Raw genomic sequence first — 27002 nt, 5'->3', positions numbered from 1 at the left:
AAACCATCATGCTTCAAACATCTTTTAAGAGAAAACACTGAAAGTTGATAGAGAACCAACACAGACACTGAGCCTGAAGAGAGATGTAGCTGGGATGCTTGCATGGAGTCTCTGAGTACAAGGACCAGCTCCTAGCCCTGAACTGGTCCTCAGGAAGTGGTGAGTGAAGAAACTGCAGGGTTCCACACTTCTCTTGCAGCCAGATGATTGGGTTGTTAGGTGTTCTCTGTCAGAGTCTCTGGCAAAGACTGGTTAGCAAATGAGCTACACCCTTCTCAGACCAATCTTGTGGAGGGAGGCATTTCCAGCTCCCATGCTCACATGTGAACCCACACCTCATTCTTCTCAGTGTTCTGAGAGTTGGTGCTCCTCCCTCACTCAAGTTTAGGCCACAGTTCTCAGCTCAATAACCCTGAGCTGTGTACTTGAATTGTGGGGGTTGGGACCAGGCTTGTGACTTTGTCCTCTGTCCCCTCAGGATTGAGCACTGGGACAAAACTAGGTTGTCAGGTCTGCTACAGGGAAGACACCAGGAGACCCAGTTGGGAAAATACAAGCTGAGCAGTTCTCATCGCTGTTGAGTGTAAAATGGTACAGCCACTCTGGAAAAAAGTTTTTCAGTTTCTTGTAAAACTGAGCATGTAATTGCCATACAATCCAGCAACTGTACTTGTGGGCATTTATCCAAGAGAAAAAGGTTATGCTTCCATAAAAGCCTGTATACAAAAGTTTATATAGCAGCCTTATTCATAATAACCCCAAATTGGAAGCAGTTCAGATCTCTTTCAACTGGTAAATAAATGGGTAAAGAAACTAGTTGTTCCATACAGTGGAGTACTAACTAACAATGAAAAGGAAAGTGTTACTGATACATGCAGCTGTCTCGATAAATCAGTAGAGAATTATGCTGTGTGGGAAAAAACCAATCCCAAAAGGTTCTATACCACATGATTCCATTTATATGACATTCTTGAGATGACAGAATTATAAAGATGACAACAAATTAGTGGTTGCTAGAAATTAAGAGTGATGGAGAACAGGAGGAGAAGCAAGGGGTAGGGATAGGGGCAGCTGTGGTTATAAAAGGTAGCCTGAGGGATCCTTCTGACCGAATTGTTCTGCATTGTAACTGTGACATGCACCATCATGTCCAGCTAGTTTTAAATTTTTTTGTAGAGATGGGGTCTCCACGTGTTGCTCAGTCTGGTCTTGAACTCTTGGCCTCAAGTATTCCTCCTGCTTGGCATCCCAAAGTGCTGGGACTATAGGTGTGAGTCATCTTGCCTAGCCTTTTCATATCCTTGAGAATAGGATAGGTTAGAGGGTCTTTTTTTTTTTTTTTTTTTCCCACAGACATGATCTCTTGAAAAACACCACACTTAATGAAGGTTCAACCATATTTTTGTCTGCTTGTAATGATGGAAGGTCATAGGAAGAAAAGGGAGCTAGATTTGTTGAATTCATTGTGGTACTCGATATATTAACAATCAAAAATAATGTTTTTAAAAACTCCTAACTTTAAAGTATTTCTTTAAAGTATCACTTTAAAGTGAACTTCCTGTTTTTGGTTGCCTCTGTTGTGGGCAATTGTGGCACGATGAGGTTTCAGAAGGAGCAGAAAAACATTCCCAAAGCATGTTGTGTGAACCTCCTCTATTCCACAGATCTGTTTGTTCAGGGATGGTGCTGGCCACCCTGTCTCAGACCTCCTGCTGTGAATGGTTCTCCTCATATTTGGGGGCAGCCACAGGAAGACTGCTTTGAGAAGTCAGGAAGGTCTAGTGAATCAATGTGGGTATTAAAGAGACTGGGTACGTGCAGCACAGTGTCTGCATTTAGAACATAATTAATCAATGTTCATTTGCCTTCATCCACTCATTCCTCTAGCTGCCTTTTTTTTTTTTTTTTTTTTTTTTTTTTGGAGACAGAGTCTTGCTCTGTCTCCAGGCTGGAGTGCAGTGGTACGATCCTGGCTCACTGCAACTTCCGTTTTCCAGTTTCAAGCAAATCTCCTGCCTCAGCCTCCCGAGTAGCTGGGACTACAGGCACATACCACCACGCCGGGCTAATTTATTGTTCTTTTAACAGAGACGGGGTTTCACCATGTTGGCCAGGATGGTCTTGATCTCTTGACCTTGTGATCTGCCTGCCTGGGCCTCCCAGAGTGCTGGGATTACAGACGTGAATCACCATGCCCAGCCTCCTCTAGCTGTCATAGCTCCTTTTACTTTCACACATAGGAAAGGGAGAAATCCAGTGTTAAAACCCAAATAATCTTGAGCTTTGTATGCCAGGAAGGAATAGACCAATGTTACTTACGTAATTGAGTCCACAAATGCCTGTGAATTGTTTATTGAAAGAATATAATTCTATTTAATCAGAATTTTTAAAATAAATTGATGATGTGTAATTTTAGGGGAGGGATGGGGAGGGATGGGGAGGACAGGATCTTGCTCTGTTGACCAGGATGGAGTGCAGTGGTACAATCACTACTCACTGCAGGCTTGACATCCTAGGCTCAAACTATCTTCCCACCTCAGTCAGCCTCTGAGACAATAGGCATGTGCCATGACACCTAGCTAATTTTTAAAGTTTTTTGTAGAGGCGGGGTCTTGTCATGTTGCCCAGGCTGGTCTAGAATTCCTGGGCTCAAGCAATTTTTCCTGTTTGGCCTCATAAAATGTTGGGATTACAGGTGTGAGCCACCATACCTGGTCTGTCATGTATAATCTTTATTTAGATAGTTGACCACTTCATTCTAGGTACAGTAACCTTAGTCCTTTGCCCATTGCAATTGATCTAACTTTCATAATAGGGCCCTTTGGGACCCAAGTTCATGCATCAGTGGCTGGTTTTAGGGAGAGGTTTACTCCAGTGGCTGTTAATTCAGGCTATGAAGCCTTATGACTCAGGCTTGAATCCTGGATATTTTACTTAGAAAATTATTTAACTTTCTATGCCTCCATTTCCTCATATGTAAAGTGGGAAAATAGCCACTTCACTATGAAGAATTAATGAACTTCTGTGTATGTAAAGTATCCAGTACTGTTCCATCCACAGAATAAATGGTGAGGAACCAAACAGAAGGCTCAAAGAGCATCCACAAAATGAAGACCTCCTTTGGTGGCTCAATGTCTTGCTTTGCCCAAGAGCACCAACAGAGGAAACTATTTGGCATGTGAGACATTCTTGAAGTCATGTTACCATATGGACTTGGTCCTCTGAATTCTTCTGGCCTCCCACCTTGACACTTCTGAACTAGAGTACCATTAGCACTTGACGTGTCGAGCACACACCGTATTTCTTTTACATAAGGCCTGTTTTCTATATTTGTTTATAATTATAATGTAGTATAGACTTTCTTTTCGAAATTTATCATCTTCTAAAAGTTCTAGTTATATTTCTTTAAATGAGGATCTATGAGGTTTTCAATGGGAAAATAACATTTTCAATTAATCTATTATGTACCATCTCAGTCCAAAAAGCATTTGGAGTGGCTTACAAAGTGAATATAGATACTAATAAAATAGAATATGATGAGCAAAGGCAAATGACACACAGATTTTGTTCTACATATACATTAATGTATAAGCAGCCCCTATGTATATATTTATTTTTACTTTACAAAAGATAAAATTAATGTTAAAATTTTTTCATGATCCAAAATTGTATTTTTAAACAGATATTATCTTCATTTACTGATAAAGAACTCTTAGCATATGCAAAAGCTGGAGCAGTAGCTGAAGAGGTCTTGGCGGCAATTAGGACTGTGATTGCATTTGGAGGACAAAAGAAAGAACTTGAAAGGTTTGAGTTTCTTAATTCTGTCTTCTCATAGGCCCTTCAGATTGACAGTGTTAATTATAAGCATTTTCTCCCATATATATGTTTTCTTAAATAGCTTAATGGATATATTACAGCATAACTAATATTTTGGAGAAGTTGCAATTCTAATTGTACTTTTATCTGCTAATTCAAAGAGTTTTCTAGATGGGCAATAACATAAAAATAGTTTCCTAAGGCTGAAATGTATTTTATATCTCTATTGTATTTTTTCCCTCTATAAATTATTGATTTTCTAAGGTTGACTGAGTATTTTGTGTAAGATCTATGGGGACATTTTAATATGTGGTTCATTTTCCCTTCTACCCAGGCCCCAACTTAATTGACATATGCTACATGATTTGGAAGATGAAAATATAGCAAAAAAGCACATTTGTACAAAAGTTCAAAATCTTTTATATTATGTGTTTAGTGTTATGCTTGCAACTGTCCCTTTTATTAGATTTCTGAGAGCATGGATCAGGCGTCCCCAAACTACGGCCCACGGGCCGCATGCGACCCCCCTGAGGCCATTTATCCAGCCCCCACCGCACTTCAGGAAGGGGCACCTCTTTCATTGGTTGTCAGTGAGAAGAGCACAGTATGTGGTGGCCCTCCAATGGTCTGAGGGACAGTGAACTGGCCCCCTGTGTAAAAAGTTTGGGGACACCTGGCGTAGATAGTAATTTATTGAAATTTATCATATAAATCAGATTACTGATTTCTAAGCAGCAGTAGATTTTACTTAAAATTGAATATAAACTATAATATTCTGATGCTATAACATTTCAATGTTATGAATATATATATATATATTTGAAAGTAGTAAACTGTATTGGTTAAAGGGGTTATACATTGTATGGTACGGCCATAAAGAAAACAGAGGGAATTTTCAGAAGTCAGAATAGTGGTTAGCTCTGGGAAAGATGAGTAGTTGTATGATGAGAACCGAACACGTGGCAGGGGATTCTGTGGTTCTGGCAGTGCTCTGTTTTCTTGACCTCAGGTGTACTTATATGAGTATTCACTCTGTAATTTTTTTTCACTGTGCATATATGTTTGGAGTACTCTTGTTCATATAGTATATTCACAAATATAAAGATATGTCCTCTGAGAATAATTTGTGATGGCTAAGTGCCATAGTTCAAAGGAAAGCAGTATCTGTGTTACATTTTGATTTTTGCTAAGGTCTTTGCTTTTGCTTTAAAATATGTCTGAGTAATAAAATGAGGAGTCCTGCTTAATGACTGAGCAAATATTCAATGAAGTAAAGCTCTGGCTCTTATGGAGCTTAAATTCTAATGGGGTTGGGTAAGGTTATAGACAACCACAAATAAGCAAAGAGGGAATATGCCAGTTGGGGTAAATATTATTTAGGGAAATAAAATAAGAGAATCATGAAGATACTATTTAGATAGGTTATTCAGAAAAATATTTTTCTGATTAGTTGATATTTGAGCAGAGACATAATGAAGTTTTGAGTTTGGAATTCTTTTTCAGTTTTCCTCAGAGGAAAAGTGGACCAGAAAAATAATATGCCCAACAGCGTTGGAAGACCAACCAAACTTAGCTTCTGCCTGGTTTCACAGGTGGGGAAAAACATCTCCCAATAGAAGTTAGATTCTCAGACCTGACTGCTATCTGCAGTTGAGATCTGAATTTATACCACTCTGTGGACTAGAAAATGATCTCTCTCCAAAACTGAGGATTTTACATTAACAATGAGTTCTAGTCCAGTGATACCAGAGTATCTTGTAGAAGAAATGAAAAATTGTTGAAAATTGAAGAACTAAACATCTAAATCAAGAAGTTAGAGAAAGAACAATAAAATATTAGAAGGAAATAATAAGGGTAAAAGCAAAAATTAATAGAAAATAAAAGCAAAAGAGTGGAAGCTTGACAACTCCATAAATAATTCTTTAAAAAGATGGATAAATAACTAAATATTTTATATGTTTAATCAGGAACCAAAAAAATGAATCAGGAAACAGATTATTTATAAATTACAGCTTTATACCAATAAATTTTCAAACCCTGCTGATACAGACAATATGCTAGAAAAATGTAGGTAAAATCCTTACTTAAGAAGAAAACCTGAGTAAACCAATAACCATTAAAAGGATTAAATTCAAAGTTAAAAGTCTCCATTTTCCACTGCTTCTCCCGACCCAAGCAGAAATTGTAAGTCTAGATAATTTTGTAGGGAAGTTCTACCACAACTTCAAGAAAGAGATAGCTCTATCTTACATAAATTGTTGTAGAAAATGGAAAAAAAAAAGGTATGAGTTCATTTTATGGGGCTAGTATAACTTTGATACTACAACCAGGCAGGTATAATATGAGAAAGGAAAACTAAAGGACAGCTTCACCTAAAACATAGATGCACAAATTATAAATAAATAAATAATTTGCTAAATGAAATCATGAAAAATAACAGATGGAAATCATCTTGAACATGTTGGCTTTATCCTACGAATGCAAAGATGGTTTTAACATTAGGAAATCTGTTGATATAATTAACCATATTAACAGATTAAAATAAAAAAATTTGTTTTGATGTAAGGGGAAAAGTATTAATTATATACAGTTCATGACAAAAAACTCTTAAAACTAGGAATAAAAAACAAACTTCTAAATATTAGAGACCCACAGGAAACATTTAGTGGTGAAACATTAAAAAAAATTTTAACACTTTTTAATAAATACATAAATAAATAAATACAATTTTGTCTGTCAATTTAAAAAATAAAAAACAAATAATGAATGAGGCAAGTATGTCTGCTAGTATCATTTCTGAGTAGTTTTGCACTAGTGCTAGATAATAAGACTAAGAAAACGAGTAAGAATGAAAAAAGAAAACAAAAAAGAAATAAAGGCAATAAGGATTGGAAAATAGGAAGAAAACTGTCATTATTCACAGACAATATGATTATCTTCACAGAAATTTCAATAGGCTTTATAAGCTAACAATATACAATGATATCTCTGGATAGCTATCATTACTCAGAATAAATGGCATTCCTTTAAACCAGGAATGAACAAATAGAAAATATATAGTTTTTCATCAATTCTGAATGAATTCATCATCTCTGAAATTGAAATAAACCTACCAGTCTGTGCCATCTTACAATTGCTATGAATCTGGATTGAAGTCCAGTACTTTCAGGCAGGATTTATGTTTGCTTCTGCTATTCACCATGGGTACTCTGCTAACCTGAGACCATCTTACATTAAATTCTGTGTCTAGTGGGTTTTGGACCACAGTGGTAGTGTAAATTCATACTCAGACCTTTATGAGTCCTGCTTTGTGGCCCAGATTCTCAGGAAGGTTGTTTTTTCCTTCCTTCACCTGGTTGGTGTCAAGATTGAGACGTGAGTTCTGCTGTGTGTTGCTTAATATACTGAGGTACAGCCCTTTGGGTCCTAGCTGCATATGTAAATTCCTATTAAACTCCTTTCTTAATGCTTTATAAAATAACAGAATAACAGTACTTGTTACGATTAAATTCATCGTAAGTTTGAGGAACTGACAATATTTTTAAGGACATGATTAGCAACAAAATCTATAATGATGGATGGAGTAAAACCCGAGAAGAAGGAAATGGACATTATGGGAGTGAAACCCAACATTTATAACTTAGATAAATCCAATCATTTTAGTTCACTGAAAGTTTAAAGGAATTTAGATTTGATGGAGATTGCTTTAATAAGTTAGACATGAAAATATTTTTCCTAGAGAAAATGGTGATCAACTTTTAATTATAAGAATAAACAAATGGATGTACATAGTTATATCCAAAGATTTCTATATTTGCTCTAAGAAGTATTTTATATATGGAATCATTTCTTCAGAAAATATGAATTACTTGAATGTATCTTTGAAAAGACAGTCTCCCTTGGAGAACTGTAATTAGTTTTGCTTGGAGATCAAGAGTTGACATAGGACTACAAACTGATGGCCTATTGTTCTTCCCAGGTTGGCCATTTCTTAAAAGTTTATTCATTCAACAAATGTATTCAGCACCTACAACATGCCAGGCACTGTGCTAGGTTATAGGTTTTCTTTTTCTTTTCTTGTTTTGTTTTATAAAGGTTTAAACAAAGCTAGGGCTCTACGTTTTCAGCTGTGAATTAGAAATAGAGGATATTGTATGATCTCCAGTCAAAATAGTAAGATGGATAAAAATGGAAGGAAGGGAGAAAGGCGCAAAGAAATATAAGGAATTATCAAAGAAATAAATAAAAATATTGATTTAAAAATGTGTTTATTATGGCACTGTTCACAATAACAGAGACTTGGAACCAAGGCAAATGCCCATTAATGATAGACTAGATAAAGAAAATGTGGCACATATACACCATGGAGTACTATGCAGTCATAAAAAAGGATGAGTTCATGTTCTTTGCAGGGACATAAATGAAGTTGTAAACTGAAGGTTTACATTCTCATTCTCAGCAAACTAACACAATAACAGAAAACCAAATACCACATGTTCTCACTTGTCAGTGGGAGTTGAACAATGAGAACACATGGACACAGGGAGGGGAACATCACACACTGGGGCCTGTCTGGGGTTGGGGGGCTGGGGAAGGGATAGCATTAGGAGAAATACCTAATGTAGATGATGGGTTGATGGGTGCAGCAAACTACCATGGCACCTGTATACCTATGTAACAAACGTGCACGTTCTGCACATGTACCCCAGAACTTAAAGTATGATAATAAAAAAAATTGCTCTGAAAGAATCAAGGAATGTAATGATGATGATGAGGAGGGCACGTTAACTTTAAATACGGTGGTTGGAGCAGGCCTCTTTGAGGAGGTTTCATCTCAGCTGAGACCTGAGGGATGAGAAAAACCATGCCATGCAGGGAGAAGGATAGGGTGGGTTGGAAGAAGAGTGTTCCAGATTTCCTGGGGTGGCTAAGACTTTTATATGTTCTAGGAAACATCATAAGGCTTATGTGACTGAAGCTCAGTTGAGTGAGGGGAGATTGGAGTGGGCAGGGGCCAGAATATAGGGATGGTGAGCCATGGTAAAGAGTTAGGATTGTATTCCAAGGACATAGGAGAGTGGTTGAGGGTGTTAAACAGAGGAATAAGGATCCACGTTATGTTTTCATATTGTTTCTCTGCCTCTAATGGGTCTCATGAATGGATGTGAAAAGTCAAAGGGTAGAAGCAGGGAGACCAGTGGGGTGGCTGGCAGAGTGTTCCAGGCCACAGGATCTCCCTGATCTAGAGCAGAGGCAGGAGAGGGGTGACAGGTACCTAGATTTGGGATATAACTCGAAAGTAGAATTGATGACTATTCTTATGCCAAACATAATCAGTTTTCTTTCCAGTTCTTCTCCTTCACTTCTCTGCTTCTATATAAAGTATTAGGGGTCTTAATCTGACTTTCTTTTCAAATTAGCAGTACAGCGGGCAAGATGGCTCTCTTTGAATGGAAATTTAACCAGAAGTTAAAATGAATTTCATTCAGTCATGTAGAATAGTTTTGTTCTATTTAATTTAAAGATATTTTTATCCCTTTTATGTATCTTGAAAATATATTTATCAAAGAAAAATAAAAATAAAGAAAAAACAACAACAAAAAAAGAAAATATATTTATCTATAGTATTTATTTCTGTTTGCTTAACCAGAATTGTTCCTTGCTCTAAGTGGTTACTTGCATTATTATTAAATATTTTCATAATATGTAAGAAGGATCATATTTCCTACATACTGATGGTTTTGTTATGTAACTTTAGTCTATTTTAGCCACTCCTGGTTTCATGATCATTTCTATAGCAAACCTTTTGAGGAATGGATGATTTTAATATCAGTTTTGTATATGACATTTGTATTGAAAAACAACAAAGATCTTATGGAGAAGAAGTATTGTTTATGTCTCACTTCCCTTTACCCCCTTCTTTCCTTTATTTCTCCTTTCTGATGTTGAAATGATTTTCTTCCTTGTGCTTCTGTGCAAATGTTTCCTCTGGCTGCGTAGGACATCATCATACTGGTTTCTACGTTAGTCTCGGTAAGCGAGAACTGAAATAAAGGAGATAGCAGAGTATAGAACATATGCATTAAATTTCCTTAAATGTACTATTATGTAAGTTATGCCCAGTGTAGCTTTCACCTCAGATCATCTCATAAAATGAGGGATACATATGTGTCTGTGTGTTGTGTGTGTGTCCATGTGTGTATGAAAATTATTCAAACATGTTTCTTAAAAATATTTTTTTTCCTCAGGTGATAACTGGCAAGTTGAGGATTTACATTTTGCGGGGTAGAAACTAATGATGTGTTGATATGTTGTCACTATGAAGTTCTGTTTAAATTTCATCTTTAGTGAACATGGTAGTGATGTAAATTTCACTTGGCATGCTTTTGTAACTGTGTAATGCACCTAGTTAAAGTAGTCATGAAAGCAAGAAACAATGCATGTTCATATCTAGACAGTGCTTGCAGTCTGCTGTACATACTAATGGAACAAGTTCTCCAAAGGAAATTAATATTATACTATGAATATTTATATAGTTGTGAATTTTATGGATCAAAGACCTGAAAGTATGACTTTTATATGGAAGTAAGTTCATTAATTTCAACTATTATTAGCTCCTCCTCTATGCAAGGCGATGCTCTAGGTTCTGCAGGGAGCTGTGATTAAGAAAATATAGACAGATAGAAGGCAATCGTCCCGTTTCTCCAGTCCTTTTACCTTGGTTCTATATTTGCAAAATTCCTTATTTTCCTTTAACATTGGGCTCCATTAGCTTATCTCCATAGCTCTCTTCTTAAATAAAGTAGTCTACTTTGTTCCTTTCAAATGAAGGTAGACTTACAGACATCATGTCCTTTAGCTTTGACATCAAAAATATTTGAATTATCAGTTGGGAATATGCTTTAAGTCATTAGAACTGGAGAAATAAAATCTGTCAGTGACTCCCAACATTTTTTTTGGATTTTTTTTTCATTTTCTCATTGTTGCCCCTTTTATATAATTTCCTATATTTGTGCTAAGAAGTATTAATGGGTGCTCTCCAGGTTTGGTTAATTTGGGGTAGGCCTTTGTGCTGTCAATGGTTCAGAATTATATTTAATTTTTCTCAGCCCTTGAGGCATCCAGAAACCCTGGATGGCCCAAGCCGCCAGGTCAGAGCCTGTTAGTCGAGCAGAAGGCAGCCATAGCATGACAAGTGTTGGGGAGCATTAATTAATGAGAGGGACTTGTCTCCAAACTTCCTTAATGTTCAGAGATTTAAATGACTTTCCCTTTTTTTCAGCACTTTCTAACATCATCTCTCCATTTTATTACTTAATTAAAGAGGCATGCAGATTTTGAAAGGAAAACACATGTTTTTCCATGGCTTCTATTTTGTCTTGTGTATGAAACAATATAAGTTCTAGATGTTTGCTAAATATTGCCTCACTTATTTTGCTATTGCTAAAGCCAGAGAAGGAAGTTTTATAAGACTCCCCTACAAATAAGTTTAACTCTGTAAATTTCAGTTTTTTCTTCTGCAAAAGGAGAGTAAAATAGTCCTACTATATAGGGTATGAGTAGGAGGATAAAATGCATGTATGTCATAGGACCGAGCATATCCTAGCTACTCAATAACTCTCATGCTATGTTGACATGTTTTCATAAAATTTGTGAATATGTGTGATCATTTTTGTTCTTTTCCCCAGGTACAACAAAAATTTAGAAGAAGCTAAAAGAATTGGGATAAAGAAAGCCATTACAGCCAATATTTCTATAGGTGCTGCTTTCCTACTGATCTATGCATCTTATGCTCTGGCCTTCTGGTATGGGACCACATTGGTCCTCTCAGGGGAATATACTATTGGACGAGTACTCACTGTAAGTGATTTATATTAAGAAATGAACCATTATTTTAAAATGACAACGAAATTCAGTAATGTTGACTTGACTTTAGAAGAATGTATTTTGAACAACTATTGAATACTACAGACACACGCACTACTAGGTTAAAAAGTGGAAAAAAATTAGATGCATCCAACAACCAGTTTTGTTGTCTTTTTTGCAGATGTCTTGCCCAATTTCTCCTGTGGCTTAAATAATACCAACATTAGCAATCTCAATAGCATGAACTTTTATTTGTTGAGATTATTTGTGTCAAACTTGATGTTAAACACTTCACTTTTATTTTCTGATCTACAATTCACAAAAATGGTAAAATACACAGTTTCACTTCAAATTATTTCGAATGGCAGCTAATCCACCTCACAATTATAGAAGTATAAATGATTCCTCTTCCTAGAAGATTGTTTGGAAGTTTTCTGCATTATAGACCTTTGTGCAAGCTCACAGTCTTGCCATTTAATTTTATATTTTTTTATTTTGAAGACAATGAAATAATTTGCAAACCAAACTCAATTTGTGTCTGGCTGTAGTAAAATACACACTGTTAAAAGAGTCACTTAGTTCCTTTTTCATAGGCCAGACACAAGTAAATTGAGGCAATGAGAGATGATATTTTGTGGAATTCCTCAAAACAATTCCCTATTTCAGGAGCCAGATTTGTAATATGGATGCAATAATCACCTCTTTTGTTTTTTGAATTTGCTATATCCAACATTACTCAATCAGGAATGGCTTTTCCCATAAAGCTTTTTTGAGTATAGTGATGCTATTGGTGAGCTGTAGTTGTTTTAAGAGATGTATTCTGTTTAACTGTGATTGAGATAAGCAGTTTAAATCCAGTATTTACTGGGCATAAATATACCTCACAAACTGAAGGCATCCAGAATAGGGAGTGTGGGGTTTGATATCAGACCAGCTTGGTTCAAATGGCAGCTGTGTCACTTATTAGCTGTATGATTTAGGGCAGCCAGCTAAACTTTTCAAGCCTCTGATACCTTTTCTCCCACATGACATGACAGGAATGAGCTTTAACTTTCACTGTTGTTTTGAGGACTTATTGAGTTAATGAATACAGAATCACCTAGTAAAGTTCCTTCTGTGTAAATTACTGAACAATGTAATTCCATGTGATTTAGAAAAAATAAATAATAACATTAATTCTCACCAACCCTAAAGACAAACAAAAGACCTAAAGAGAACATGGCCTGTGACAAAAAAGACTTAACCTGATAAAAGATCAATGCCTTATGTGTGTGTGCTTTATAATTTACAAAAAATGTTTGTATACCCTGTTTTATTATGATACAACATCTCGATGATTGCTGGATAGGGGGAATGGATAGAACCTTGCCTATTATTCAAAAGAAGAAATTGAAGCCAAAGATTTTAAGAGAATGGCTTAACAACATCTAGCTAGTTAGTACTAATTTAGGATTTAGAACTAGGTCTTCCAATTTCTCTGCTAGTGTTTATTTCCACTTTAGTCTGTTAATGGTCTAAATAAAAAAATCTCAGACATTGAAGAAATGTAAAAATATCCTATTATAATATTCTGGCCCTATAAAATTTAAATCATTGTTTTGTTGAGCAAGTAAGACTAATTCTGCATTCTAAATTGAAAAGTATTTAAAGTTCTGAAATATTTTTAGTATGGGCAACATAGTGGGATCCCATCTCTACAATTTTTTTTATTTTTTTTTAAATTAGCCAGGTATGCTGGGACCTGTCTGTAGTCCCAGCTTCTTCAGAGACTGAGGTGAGAGGGTCATCTGAGCCCATGAGGTTGAAGTTGCAGTGAGCCAGGGTTGCACTACTGCACTCCAGGCTGGGCCACAAAGCAAGACCTTGTCTTAAACTTTTTTTAAATTTTATGCTATTTTTAATTGAGAAACCATAATTGTTTTACACTTATGGAGTACAATGTGATGTTTATGTACACACACACACACACGATGTGGAGTTTTCAGATCAAGCTAACATATCCATCACCTCACTTGACACTTTTTGAGATGACACATTTGAAATTTACTCTTGGCTGGGTGGGGTGGCCCATGCCTATAATCCTAGGACTTTTGGAGGCTGAGGCAAGAGGATTGCTTGAAGCCAGGAAACCAGGGACACATAGCAAGATCCTATCTCTACAAAAAATTTAAAAATTATGTGTGATGGTGCATGCTTGTAGTTCAAGCTACTTGGGAAACTAAAGCAGGAGGATTGCTTGAGCCTAGGAGGTAGAGGTTATAATGAGATATGATTGCACCACTGCGTCATAGTGACAGAATCATCCTCCTCCTGGGTGACAGAATGAGACCCTGTCTCTTAAAAAAGAAAAAAAAATGAAAAAAGGAATTAAATGTACTGTTAGTTACAAACTTTTAGAATATTTTTAACACCTAGTACTTACATGTTGCCTTGTCATTTTAAATTTTAATTAGCTATATTAGAAAGAGAAGAAGTATGAAAAAACTTTTGCTGTCACTATCTGAGTAACCTGATGTCTTTTCATCATATTCCTCAGGTATTCTTTGCTGTGTTAATTGGGGCTTTTGGTGTTGGACAGACATCTCCAAGCATTGAAGCATTTGCAAATGCAAGAGGAGCAGCATATGAAATCTTCAAGATAATTGATAATGTAAGTCTGAGTTGGCCACTTACACATCTATCTAAAAGATTGTCCAGTTAAGAGTCAATTTCTTTGTCTCTTTATCCAGCTGTCCACAAAATATCACTAAAAGTAATTATTGTAACCTAATATTGTGTTAAAATTTGACTCTGTTTAGAAGCCAAGCATTGACAGCTATTCGAAGAGTGGGCACAAACCAGATAATATTAAGGGAAATTTGGAATTCAGAAATGTTCACTTCAGTTACCCATCTCGAAAAGAAGTTAAGGTACAGTGGTCAATGATCAATCAGCAATTAATCTATTGAATGAAGAGTTTCTGATATTTTCTTTAGAGATTATGAAAAAAATGCATGTATATTTAAACCTAGTATTGAACGGTCAGTTCCTATACCCTGTGTCTGTGAATTGCCTTAAAGTTTTTTTCTCACTGTCCTGGTAGATCTTGAAGGGCCTGAACCTGAAGGTGCAGAGTGGGCAGACGGTAGCCCTGGTTGGAAACAGTGGCTGTGGGAAGAGCACAACGGTCCAGCTGATACAGAGGCTCTATGACCCCACAGAAGGCATGGTGAGATGATCTGTGCTGAGCTAGACTCTGTGGTGATCAGCAGTCATATTGCACATCTTTCTGGTATTGCCCTTTCAATTACAAATGTATGAAAGTCACCCTTACTTTTTGTTTCAGGTCAGTGTTGATGGACAGGATATTAGGACCATAAATGTAAGGTTTCTACGGGAAATCATTGGTGTGGTGAGTCAGGAACCTGTGTTGTTTGCCACCACGATCGCTGAAAACATTCGCTATGGCCGTGAAAATGTCACCATGGATGAGATTGAGAAAGCTGTCAAGGAAGCCAATGCCTATGACTTTATCATGAAACTGCCTCATGTAAGTTGTCCTTGACCTTTGCTTTTCTAGAGGTGCAAAGAATAAAATGCAGGCCTACTACATAGGAAGTTAGGAAACTACTGTAAATCAGAGGAAGGGAAATCCTAAGAAGGGAAATCAAGATTACTTCAGATTTGAAAGCTCTAGCAGTATCAACTGGTCATAGACCAATTTTTAAAAACTGGGGTTGGTTATTATGCTAACAAAGATTTAAAGAACTGGACTTGTATTGCCTGTGAGACTTGGGTTATGTATAGGATTCCTTACTGATTTAAAATATGAGCTGAGATAGCTTGTCCTTGTGCTACATCATTCTGGGTTTTTTGTGGTAGAAATTTGACACCCTGGTTGGAGAGAGAGGGGCCCAGCTGAGTGGTGGACAGAAGCAGAGAATCGCCATTGCACGTGCCTTGGTTCGCAACCCCAAGATCCTCCTGCTGGACGAGGCCACATCAGCCTTGGACACGGAAAGTGAAGCAGTGGTTCAGGTGGCTCTGGATAAGGTCAGTAAGGCTTAGTTCAAACCAGCCTGATTTATAAGCATAAGAACATTCTACTATCAGTTCTTGTATATATTTGTCTTAGAAAAGGAAATTTCTGATAGCTTCTAGGTGATTTCTTCAGCTATTAAAATAAAAGCATTAGGGCTCTTTGAACTCTTTTACTCTTTGTTTTTTTTCTTGTTCAATTTGTGTTTATTTCTCTGATCTTATTTTAAGTGATGATGAATAAATTTTCCTTTAAAGACACTTGCAAATCTTTTAAACTAAAAAATAGAAATATAGACACAAGTGAAAATTCATCTTCATTGTGATTTTCAAAACTTGACTATTTGGATAACCCTGTTATTTAGGTTTTGAGAGTCTGTAATATTGCCAAGAAGAGAAAAATACAACCTGAAGGTCCATATTTAATTTTCAAGGTGTTGAATGCCACTTTAAGAAATAAGAAATATCATAGACTTAGGTAAACCTCTTATTTCCAGGAGAGGGGCAGAGAGCCTATGATATTGAAAACCTACCTAAGCCATGAAACGTTATTCAGTATCAACAGAGTTTGACTGTCCTACAATGCTTGAGTCCATATGACTCATTCACCATGTAGGATTTGAGTGTTTGCCCTGTGCCGGGCACTGTGCGTTTGATCTCCAGCATGTGATGAAAACAGAGATAATTCTGTGAGGACCAGGAATGTGGAGCTGGTGACTTTCTAACCAAAGGTGCTCCGACTTGAGATGTCACAGTAGAATTCAAAGATGAACCCATATTTGTTCCAACTCTCCCTTTCTCTAGTAAAACAACACTGAATGTTCCTTTAAACATCCTGTCAATGTGCTTAATAAATTTTTGAGGGAGGAATTTAAAAAAGCAGCTTACTAAACATTCTGTGAACCAAAATAGAGGCAAATGGGATTGTGGCTCCTTTTTTTTCCCTATCATTTTGCTTAATCTGTGATTTCACCCCTCCCTCCCTCCGCCCTCCCTCTCTTCCTTCATTCCTTTCCTCCTCCTTCCCCTCCTCTTCCTTTCTTCCTTCTTTCCTTCTTCCCTTCTTCCCTTCCTCCTTTTCTCCTTTCCTTCTTCCCTCCTTCCCTTCGTCTTCCCCTTCCCCTTCCCCCTTTCTTTCCTCTTTCCTTTCCCCTTTCCTTTCCTTACCCAGACTGAAGTGCAGTAGTGCTCAAATGGCTCACTGCAACCTCTGCTGCCCAGGCTCAAGTGATCCTTCCACCTGCTATTTTTTTTTTTTAGATGGAGTCTCACTCTGTCACCCAGGCTGGAGTGCAGTGGTGCAGTCTTGGCTCACTGCAACCTCTGCCTCCTGAGTAGCTGGGATTACAGGTGCATGCCACCATGTCTGACTAATTTTTGTATTTCTAGAAAAGACAGGGTTTTACCATGTTGCCCAGGCTGGTCTTGAACTCCTGACTTCAGGTGATCTACCTGCCTCAGCCTCCCAAAGTGCTGGGATTACAGGCATGAGGCTGGGATTACAGCCTCCCAAAGTGCTGGGGTTACAGGCTACTGTGCCCAGCCCCCAGCTATTTTTAGATGTTTTTGTAGAGATGAGGTCTCACTATCTTGCCCAGACTAGTCTGAAACTCCTGGGCCACCTCAGCCTCCCGATGTGCAGGAATTACAGATATGAGCCACCACTTATTTGTTTGCTTATCTGTGTTTCCTTATTAATCTGTAGTGAAAGTATGCATTAAATTATAAATAAAAGCAATTTTAAAAGGTTATATTTTAAAAAACTTTAGGGTATAAATTTTGGGGGAAAATTTCACATCCCCCTTTTTCTCAAAAACATGCAAAGAATCGATCTATTGTCTTCTGTATTTTCTAGTTTCTGCCACCTAATTTTTCTCTTGTGTATTTTGTTTTTGAAGTTTTCTACTTCTGCTTATCGTATTGATCCTGAAAATGTTATGTCTTGGTTTTGATAATTGTATTGCTAGTTACTGGAGAGAAATATAGAGTAACAAAAATCATGAGCATTGGGAAAGTTACAAAGGTTAAAGAAGTCTCAGACAAGGCCTGGGTATCTGGCTTTGTTCCTCTGTGAAAATAAAAGAGATTTACATGACTCTTCAATTTTTCCATGATTCTTCTACATAGAAATAAGTATCACTTATTAAGCACTTGGTATGGATAAGTCACAGTGTTGAGTACTTTATGTGCATTATTTCATTTAGTCATCACAGCTACTCTAAGAAGTGAATCCTATTATTGTTCCCATTTTACATATGAATAAATTGAGCCTCACACAGGCTCCTTGGATAAAATAAATTCTAACATTTATTTCAGGTCAATGTGACACTGTGGTCTGGACTTTGTTGCCTCACATTTATTGTCTGTCTTGTTCATCCAGGAGGTCATGTGGGATAGAATATTATGATTCCTAGAACTGCTTACTACTGGTGTGTACCAGTACAGCACAATGGCCTGTGTTTGTTTTGACTGGCCAATGTCTGGGCCTTAGGAATTTGTTGGTTTTCACAAGCTCCTGATTATATGTGACTATTATATTTGTGTTTGTATTTATTATAATAAAACATCTTTTTAACTATTTTCAATTGTCTATACATTTATTGAAGTCAGAGTTTATCTTATATAGATTTGATGGTTTTACAATGCCCAAAGCACTGGTTCAGTAAATATATGCTGAATGGATAAGTTTTTTCATGTACTTATTAGTATATTCAGAAACCAAATTTCCCTGTCTTTAGGCCAGAAAAGGCCGGACCACCATTGTGGTAGCTCATCGTTTGTCTACAATTCGTAATGCTGATGTCATCGCTGGTTTTGATGATGGAGTCATTGTGGAGAAAGGAAATCATGAGGAACTCATGAAAGAGAAAGGAATTTACTTCAAACTTGTCACAATGCAGGTATAGTTTAACTTTAAACATTTCCTGTGTCATCTCAGTGATAAACTGATTTTGCATGTAATGCTAAAAATAAATAGTATTTGATTTGATTATCTTTAAAAGTAGGAAAAAACGCTTGCAGGATTCAGGAAGAGACCAGTATTTAAGATTTCTTTTCTCTCTTGAAAAGAGGGAAAATAAAGAAGGATAAACAGATAAAAAAAAATTAAAAGGTTTCAGGGTGAGTTATCCATTATAGTAGTCAATAGCCACACATGCCTTAGAGATTTAAAGAGTAGTGAATCTGAATTGGAATGTTGTAAGTAGAGTGTGCACATATTGTTCTGAAGATGTAGTACAAAAAAAGATGCAGAATATCTCAATTTTTATATTGATTACATGTTGAAATGGTATCATTGAATATCAATAATATCTTGGATATATTAGGTGAAATAAAATATATAATTAAAATTGATTTGACTTCTTTCTTTTTACATTTGTTAACATGACCTCTGGAAAATTTGAAATAACATGGCTTACAGTATGGCTTGCTCCATATTTCTCTTGACTGCCCTGATCCAGAATAAACTTGATTGAGTCCAAACACCCACGAAAAAGGTCCTGAGAAGATAAGCTACATGGAATTAATGCCATATTATTTCAGTATAGTCAGTGGGAATCCTCCTTCTTTAGTGGTTTTTATTTTCAAATATCATATAGAAACACACACATACACATAAGACAATCCAGCAGATTAGCTTTATCATTTCCTGCAGTTACTGAACAAATTACTGTTTTCCTTGATAGCTGACATTCAGTGATTAACTTTCATTGGTTAGCAGAGCTGAATGAGCTTATGCATATTTCTTGTTTATTTTAGACAGCAGGAAATGAAATTGAATTAGAATATGTAGCTGATGAATCCAAAAGTGAAATTGATGCCTTGGAAATGTCTTCGAATGATTCAGGATCCAGTCTAATAAGAAAAAGATCAAGTCGGAGGAGTATCCGTGGATCACAAGGCCAAGACAAAAAGCCTAGCACCAAAGAAAATCTGGTATGAAGAGGGATGTGGAGTTTGTTTTAATCTCAACCACTGTGGTTCCCTTAGTTTGGTGGGTTAGGGCTACAGCAGGAGTGGGAACAAGAAAGGGTTGTCCAGAATCCTCCTGTCCCAGCCCCCAGAATGTTCCACAAGCCAGAACGTCAACATTTTAAAATCAGGTTAGATTTTAAGAATGTTAATTTATGTGGCAGAATTTTTAGAATTAAAATTTATAGTGTAAAGAGACTATAGTGGGTCTTCAAATAACATTTCTATTCTGTTTCTATTCCTGTTAGGTTCTGAATACCAAATAAAAGTTAAGTGTTTGTGGAAACATCATTTTTTTTTTTAAATAAATGAGCATTGGCCGGGCGTGGTGACTCATGCCTGTAATCCCAGCACTTTGGGAGGCTGAGGTGGGTGGATCACGAGGTCAGGAGTTCAAGACCAGATTGGCTAACATGGTGAAACCCCATATCTACTAAAATATACAAAAATTAGCTGGGCATGGTGGCTCGTGCCTGTAATCCCAGCTACTTGGGAGGCTGAGGTAGGAGAATTGCTTGAACCAAGACCCAGGAGGCAGAGGTTGAAGTAAGCCAAGATCACACCACTGCACTCCAGCCTGGGCTACAGAGTGAGACTCCATCTCACAAAAGAAAAAAAAAAAAAGTTTGTCAGCATTTTTTGAAGCTAAATAATAATCACTATGACATTTTTTGAAGCAAAATTGTCATGGTTGATTACTTGATAAGGAATTAGGATAGGATATATTTCTGTATAAATTTTTGTGTGTATGTAAGAACTGTACATTATAAAATCAATTATAAAAGTTTATAACTAGCCTGTTGTAATAATTTGTGTTTTCTAGGATGAAAGTATACCTCCAGTTTCCTTTTGGAGGATTTTGAAGCTAAATTTAACTGAATGGCCTTATTTTGTTGTTGGTGTATTTTGTGCCATTATAAATGGAGGCCTGCAACCAGCATTTTCCGTAGTATTTTCAAAGATTATAGGGGTAAGTGTGATGCCCATTTGTGTGATTTACTTGTGATTTCTGACTGAAGAATGAATGAACTGTTTGTGTTTGAACCGGGATACATAAGCCACAAAATCTATGTATCTTTATACGAAACTAATTGGCTTGAAGACGTAAGAATGGAAGTCTGATATGTGATAGGAAAGGTAACTTTGTGAACTTTCCTTTGTCCTTGCAGTTGGTTTTTCCCTAGGTCCTAGGTTATTTCAGCTTTCTGAAATAGTCAATGAAACTGATGAGATGACTTTCTCATACCTGCCAACATTGGGCTCTGAACAAGCCTGGTCTAACTCTCATTTCACTAGTGTCCAAAGAGAGTTCCTCAAATGTTTGTCAGATTGGCTTGAGAATGCACTGTTCTCTAACACATATACTTGCTAGGACATGAGTATGCCTAGCATGCTACTTTGGTAAGATGTAATTTTCATCCCACTTGCTAAGATTAAAATAAAAAGGAGCAGCTTCCTCAAGATGGAGGTTGACATATGTTGGTTCCACTCATCTAAACGGTGGTATTTTCAACAATAAAGTTACAATCTGAAAGGAATGCTCTCTGTTTAATAACATATGTCCAAACATCAAGCTGAGGAAACCCTTGCCATAACTGCTGAAAACATTGTGAAGAAAGAGATTGATTACCACAAGAAGCATAAGCTAAACACTGACTTTTGATTCTACAAAATGTATATGACCATTCAGGTATACCCATGCCTGGCTAGCTTATTTCAGTTTAATATATTCATTCATTGGCTGGGCATGGTGGCTCATGCCTGTAATCTCAACACTCAGAGGCCAAAGTGCATGGATCACCTTAGGTCAGGAGTTCAAGACCAGTCTGGCCAACATGGTGAAACCCCATCTCTACTAAAAATACAAAAATTAGCCTGGTGTGGTGGCACATACCTGTAATCTCAGCTACTCAGGAGGCTGAGGCAGGAGAATTGCCCCAACCCAGGAGGCAGAGGTTGCAGTGAGCCAAGATTTTACCACTACACTCCAGCCTGGCGACAGAGTGAGAATCCATCTCAAAAAAATATATGTATATATATATTTTCTAGAATTATTATATTTATTATGATAATATGTAATAATAATAATACTTATTATTATTATTTGAGTCTCTGTCACCCAGGCTAGAGTGTGGTGCATGATCTTGGCTCACTGCAGCCTCTGCCTCCCTAGGTTCAAGTGATTCTCCTGCCTTAGCCTTCTGTGTAGCTAGATTACAGGCATGCACCACCATGCCTGGTTCATTTTTGTATTTTTAGTAGAGACAGGGCTTCACCATGTTGGCCAGGCTGGTCTCGAACTCCTGACCTCAAGTGATCCACCTGCCTCAGCCTCTCAAAGTGCTGGGATTACAGGCGTGAGCCACGGGACCTGGCCTCAAGAATTATTTTTTGTGTCTGCTATGTGCCAGATATTTTTCTAGTTGTTGAAAAAAATTCTGAGAATGTGATCAAATGTCTGATTCTGTAGAGTAGGTGTTCCAGGACAGGAGTCAGCAAACTTTTTCTATAAACAGTAAGATGGTAAATATTTTAGGCTTTGCAGGCCGTATGGTTTCTTTTGCAAATACTCAACTCTGATCTGGTAGTACACAATGACAATGTGGAAGCAAATGAACACGGCTGTGTTCCATTAAAACTTTAAACATTTGGCCAGTGGCCCATAGTTTTCTGATCCTTGCACTGATATATGTCTTGCAGGTTGAGGGTGATAGACCATGGTGTCGTCAGAAAAAGAAAAAAAAAAAGAACTGGTTAAGTTAGGAATGGGTTTGGTTGTAACAAAACCTCCATTTATTGGTTTTATACTTTTCTCATTTTTCATATAACAATAAGTCTGGAGGTACGTGACCCAAGGCAGACATATTAGCTCTTAGATATTGAGTAGGCAACCAGATGTCTGCCTTATTGAAGATAGTGGGCTCTGCATCAGATTGCTTGAATTTATATCCTTGAGTCATCCCTTGCTGGCTATGTTAACTTGAGCAAATTAAATTAACCTCTCTATACTTCAGTTTCTGTTTTTGTAAAACTGTGATGTTAATAAATTATACTTCAGGAGATGGTTGCCAGGATTAGAGGAATAGTATATATGAATTTGCTTAGAATAATGCCTGGCACAGAGTGAGAATTTAGTAATTGTTAAGATTTTTATTGGACTGACTAGTCAAAAAAATTTATTTAATCTCTTCAAAAATCCTTTGTTGTTGTTGTTATTGTCTGATTGTTTTTTCGAAGGATAACGTTGTCTGTGTTGGGTTAGGAATGTGACCATCTTACAGGACTGATTTTGGCCCACTATGAAGGGAGATGTGTGTTTTATTTCCCTGAGGAATGGTTACTCTCTGTGTTCCTTGAGTCCAAAATACCCTATCAGCCTTTTTAACCATCTCTGGAAAAATTTTCATGTATGGTGCTGGGTCAGGTAACTATAGTGTCCTGGCTGTCTAACTGGCCATGCTACAAAGAAGGCAGGGTCAAGGAAACCCCTTTCTTTTTGAAAGGCCTGGGCTAAGTGAATGACCACGGCTCTGTGGTTCACCAAGAAACCATGTCAGATTTTCCGCAGACACTTCGGGACAGTTTGAAATGTCCAAATAGTAAAGCCATGAACTGCCATAGTTATAGTTCTCCACTAAGGAAAGAGAGAGTATTCGTTCTGATTTCAAGTTTATGCAGTTCAGTGGTATTCATGACTCCAAGAGGGAATCTGAGCAGAAAAAATAATGGATCAATTTATTAATGACAGACCCATCCTTGGCCTCCATGGAAGGCAGAATGCAGATACCTTTAAAGCTGGCAATAGGAAAGCCAACCCTGATTTCCAGTGTACTAAGGCTCTCCTGACCTCTGAATATTGGGCTAGATGGGAAATAGGTCACATCCGGGATGGGTTCTTCACTGATTGAACTAAAAATCTTTTAAATGTTTTCTCACAGATTTTTACAAGACATGAGGATCCTGAAACAAAACGACAGAATAGTAACATATTTTCACTATTGTTTTTAGTTCTTGGAATTATTTCTTTTATTACATTTTTCCTTCAGGTAAGTGTCTCCACTTTCACTTTATTCGTTTTGAGAAATGCATCATTATTCAATGGGGGGAATTTATAAACATCAGTGTAATTTGCCTTTTAGTAGAACTTCTCTATTAATTTGGCTACTAACAGCCAACTTTTTCTGACATAGTGAAAAAAAGATGTTTGCCTCCTCTGGCTCCCTTTCTTACCTTCTCTCTACCCTCACTCAGTGAAACCAGAGGGAACAGAGTGTTTGGCCTAATATGATGATTGGACGTGAAAGGTAGGGACTTAAAAATGGGGTGTGGGGAAGCCCTGGATACAAGTTTGGACATAAGTATTGCCAGTAAATGTAAATACTCAAATGCTTTCCTGTGTTCTAAAAGCAATAACAAACAAACAAAACCCCATACTGGCTTAAAAAGAGTTTGAAGGGTTTATTATTCAACTTCTGTTAAAGGAGAAAGAATCATTTTAATGGTGGAATAATATCAATCCTTCAACAAAAACGTAGGAACCATTCGTCAAGAGTCGGATATGTACAGCTTGCAAATCATTTGGCTGAAATGAAATGGCAAGGAAAGTTTAAAAGTTTAGTTTGAGGGCTGGGTTCGGTGACTCACGCCAGTAATCCCAGCACTTTGGGAGGCGAGGCAAGTGGATTACCTGAGGTCAGGAGTTTGAGACCAGAATGGCCAACATGGCGAAACTCTGTCTCCACTAAAACCACAAAAATTAGCAGAGTATTGTGATGCATACTGATGAAACCCTGTAGTCTCAGCTGCTCATGAGGCTGAGGCAGGAAATGTCTCAGAAACCCAGGATGCCAGGAGGTGGAGGTTGTAGTGAGCTATGATCATGCCACTGCACTCTATCCTGGTCAAGAGTGAGTCCCTGTCTCAAAATAAATAAACAAATAAAGTTTAGTATGGCAAGACCATACTGGTTTTGGTTCAGGTGCTCCTTGTACCTGTTCCTGATTTTGTGCCCTTGGGCAAATAAGTAACCTGTTGAAGCTTCTGTTTTCTTAGTTGTAAACTAGGGATACTAGTATCTCCTCTTGATTAAAAGGATCATGTGACCAAGTGCCCAGGCCTGCGTGAGGAAGTAGTAGGTAATCACTTATTCATTGAATGATTAGCCACCTATAATTCTTAAAGATAAAACTCTGAATTGATCTCTTTATTTAACATGTAAGCATGTATTAAATTTTTTAAAAATAGAATATTGTTCTGGACATTATAGGAGGTGCAAAAGATAAACAGACTGAATTCTTTGTTTGCTAAGTACTTAAAATCTCACTGGGGAATTTGACCTTACTAGAATAAATGTGACACTCTAGCTACTTACAGGATTGCCATACCAGCTATTAATACCACAGGTGTTTGGAGAAGGTAAAGATTGCTCACTGTAAATTTGGTTAAGAAACTTGGAGTGAGGTAGGCTTTGAGCTGGTCCCTTAAATGTTGACAATTTGAATTTGGTGAAGCAAAAGAAGTTAGACCACTACCTTTATAACATCACAGCTCTAGGTGTCTGGGGAGACTGGAACCATTCTCACTTGCCTGGAAAACAAGTGAGAATGAAGTCTGTGAATTATAGGACCTTGGAAGTCTAGAGGTAACAAAATGCCTAAAGATGTTAGACTGCCCAACTCCTCATCTTAGTAACATGGGGAGGGAGCCCAGTGGGTAATTAAAAGCTCAGGCTCTTGGTTCCCATTCTGGTTGGCAGTCTCATGGACTCAGGTTCAGATTCCAACTCTGCCCCCTTATAACCGTGGCTTCTGAATCTTGCCAGCCTTACTAAACCTGTTTTTCTGTAAAGTGGGCTTTTTTGTCTACACCGCCAGTACAGCCTTGTGCCATGGCACATGGTTGCAGAAACATAGCAAGCCCTTGAAATCAGGCTTTCTGACTTTGTCTAATCTGCTTTAGCAAATACATCAATTCTCCCTCCTTTTATGTAATTGGCGACTGGGTCTCTGACAAGGCATATTTCTGTCCACAGGGCTTCACATTTGGCAAAGCTGGAGAGATCCTCACAAAGCGGCTCCGATACATGGTTTTCCGATCCATGCTCAGGCAGGTATGTCTACCGAGGGTTGTGCACTGGGATATGTAGAACTCCCCATGTGTGCCCCGTGGACTCAGACAGTGGGAGCTCTGTCATGTTACCCACGCCTAGCTTCTATATTGGTTGTCCCTCAGTCTTATGTCAGAGGTGTGGCTGAACCTCCCACTACGTGCAGGCTAGGCTCTGCGGTTTGACTGGTCTGGGTGGGCACAAGGAACTAGACCAGTTTGAGAAAGAGCCTCTAGAGTGAATTCACCTCTAGCCTGTGTCTCAGCAGTGGTAGGCAGTGCAGGAAGAAGGCATCTTTGATACCCTTCATCTCTTTCCTGTCTTTCCTCTTTCTCCTGGGAAACCCAGGGCATGGGTATTTCTTTCCACCAACAGTGCCCTCTGTACTCTCTCTTTCCACAAATCAAAACTCATCCCTGTGGCCCATTCCTCACTGCACATTTTATTTTCTGAGGCTAGACTGAAATACTAGTTCAAGCTGCAGTGTTACTGGTTGATAATGAGTTTGATGGAATGCTTCTCACATTTTGTACCTTCAAAACCCTAACCATGGACACATGTGAATTTTTTCCTTGGGAAATGAGGGAGGAATTATAGGAATGTAACTCAGAGCAGCCTGGTTCAAAGGGGAAAGTTCTTTTAACAATCGTGAGAATTTTGTTTGTGACCTAATAACTTTCCATTTTAAAAATCACTAACCACTTGCCATTGAGTAAAATGATGCTTTAGCTGTCTGCCCCAGATGTGCCAGCGGTACTTGAACCCTGACTAAGAGGCATCAGTTTGGTGTGTTAGGCTTTCTAGAGACATTCACATTTTTCCAACTGTGTATGGTTCCTTAGTCCTTCCCTATTCCTCCCATTACCTCTTAAAAAGAAAATATATTTATGGGAATTGCTAGCTAGTGACTGCCAGAGCCAGGACTGAATCTGAGTGAGAGCACGGTTTGATGGGAAACTGTGTCCCTGGACTCTCAGGTCGTACTGTACTTACAACTCTGATTCTATTTAGGTCAACGCTGACCTTGCTCCAGGGCCAAATCTCCCATTACCCAACAAGTCCCCAGGCCAACTGCTATGTCCATTATACTTTGGCAGCTGAGCTGATGGTTTGTGGAATGCCCTTTCTATAAATTGTTAAGTAGGACAAGCATTTATTAAGTGCCTTCTGCTTATAAGGTCTAGTACTTAGAATTGCAGGGCATTCGAACCTGAGTGGTCCC

General features: G+C 37.7%; 1 protein-coding gene across 2 annotated transcripts in view; it reads left to right on the top strand.

Moving 5' to 3' along the window:
- ABCB1 (ATP binding cassette subfamily B member 1) overlaps nt 1–27002 on the top strand; it is a 118712-nt gene that overhangs the window by 43570 nt on the left and 48140 nt on the right. For both annotated transcript variants that reach the window (XM_074379358.1, XM_074379357.1), the window contains exons 8-19: nt 3683–3807; nt 11508–11679; nt 14222–14335; nt 14484–14594; nt 14768–14893; nt 15011–15214; nt 15547–15717; nt 18441–18602; nt 19462–19638; nt 20498–20644; nt 23613–23720; nt 25706–25783. In XM_074379358.1, coding sequence (XP_074235459.1) covers nt 3683–3807; nt 11508–11679; nt 14222–14335; nt 14484–14594; nt 14768–14893; nt 15011–15214; nt 15547–15717; nt 18441–18602; nt 19462–19638; nt 20498–20644; nt 23613–23720; nt 25706–25783 — 1695 coding nt within the window. The remainder of the gene's footprint in view (nt 1–3682; nt 3808–11507; nt 11680–14221; nt 14336–14483; nt 14595–14767; nt 14894–15010; nt 15215–15546; nt 15718–18440; nt 18603–19461; nt 19639–20497; nt 20645–23612; nt 23721–25705; nt 25784–27002) is intronic.

Source organism: Saimiri boliviensis, chromosome 10 (assembly GCF_048565385.1).
Source record: "Saimiri boliviensis isolate mSaiBol1 chromosome 10, mSaiBol1.pri, whole genome shotgun sequence".
NCBI classification, from domain to species: Eukaryota; Metazoa; Chordata; class Mammalia; order Primates; family Cebidae; genus Saimiri; species Saimiri boliviensis.
Note: the sequence above shows the minus strand (reverse complement) of the source record. Positions and strands in the feature narration are given on the sequence as shown.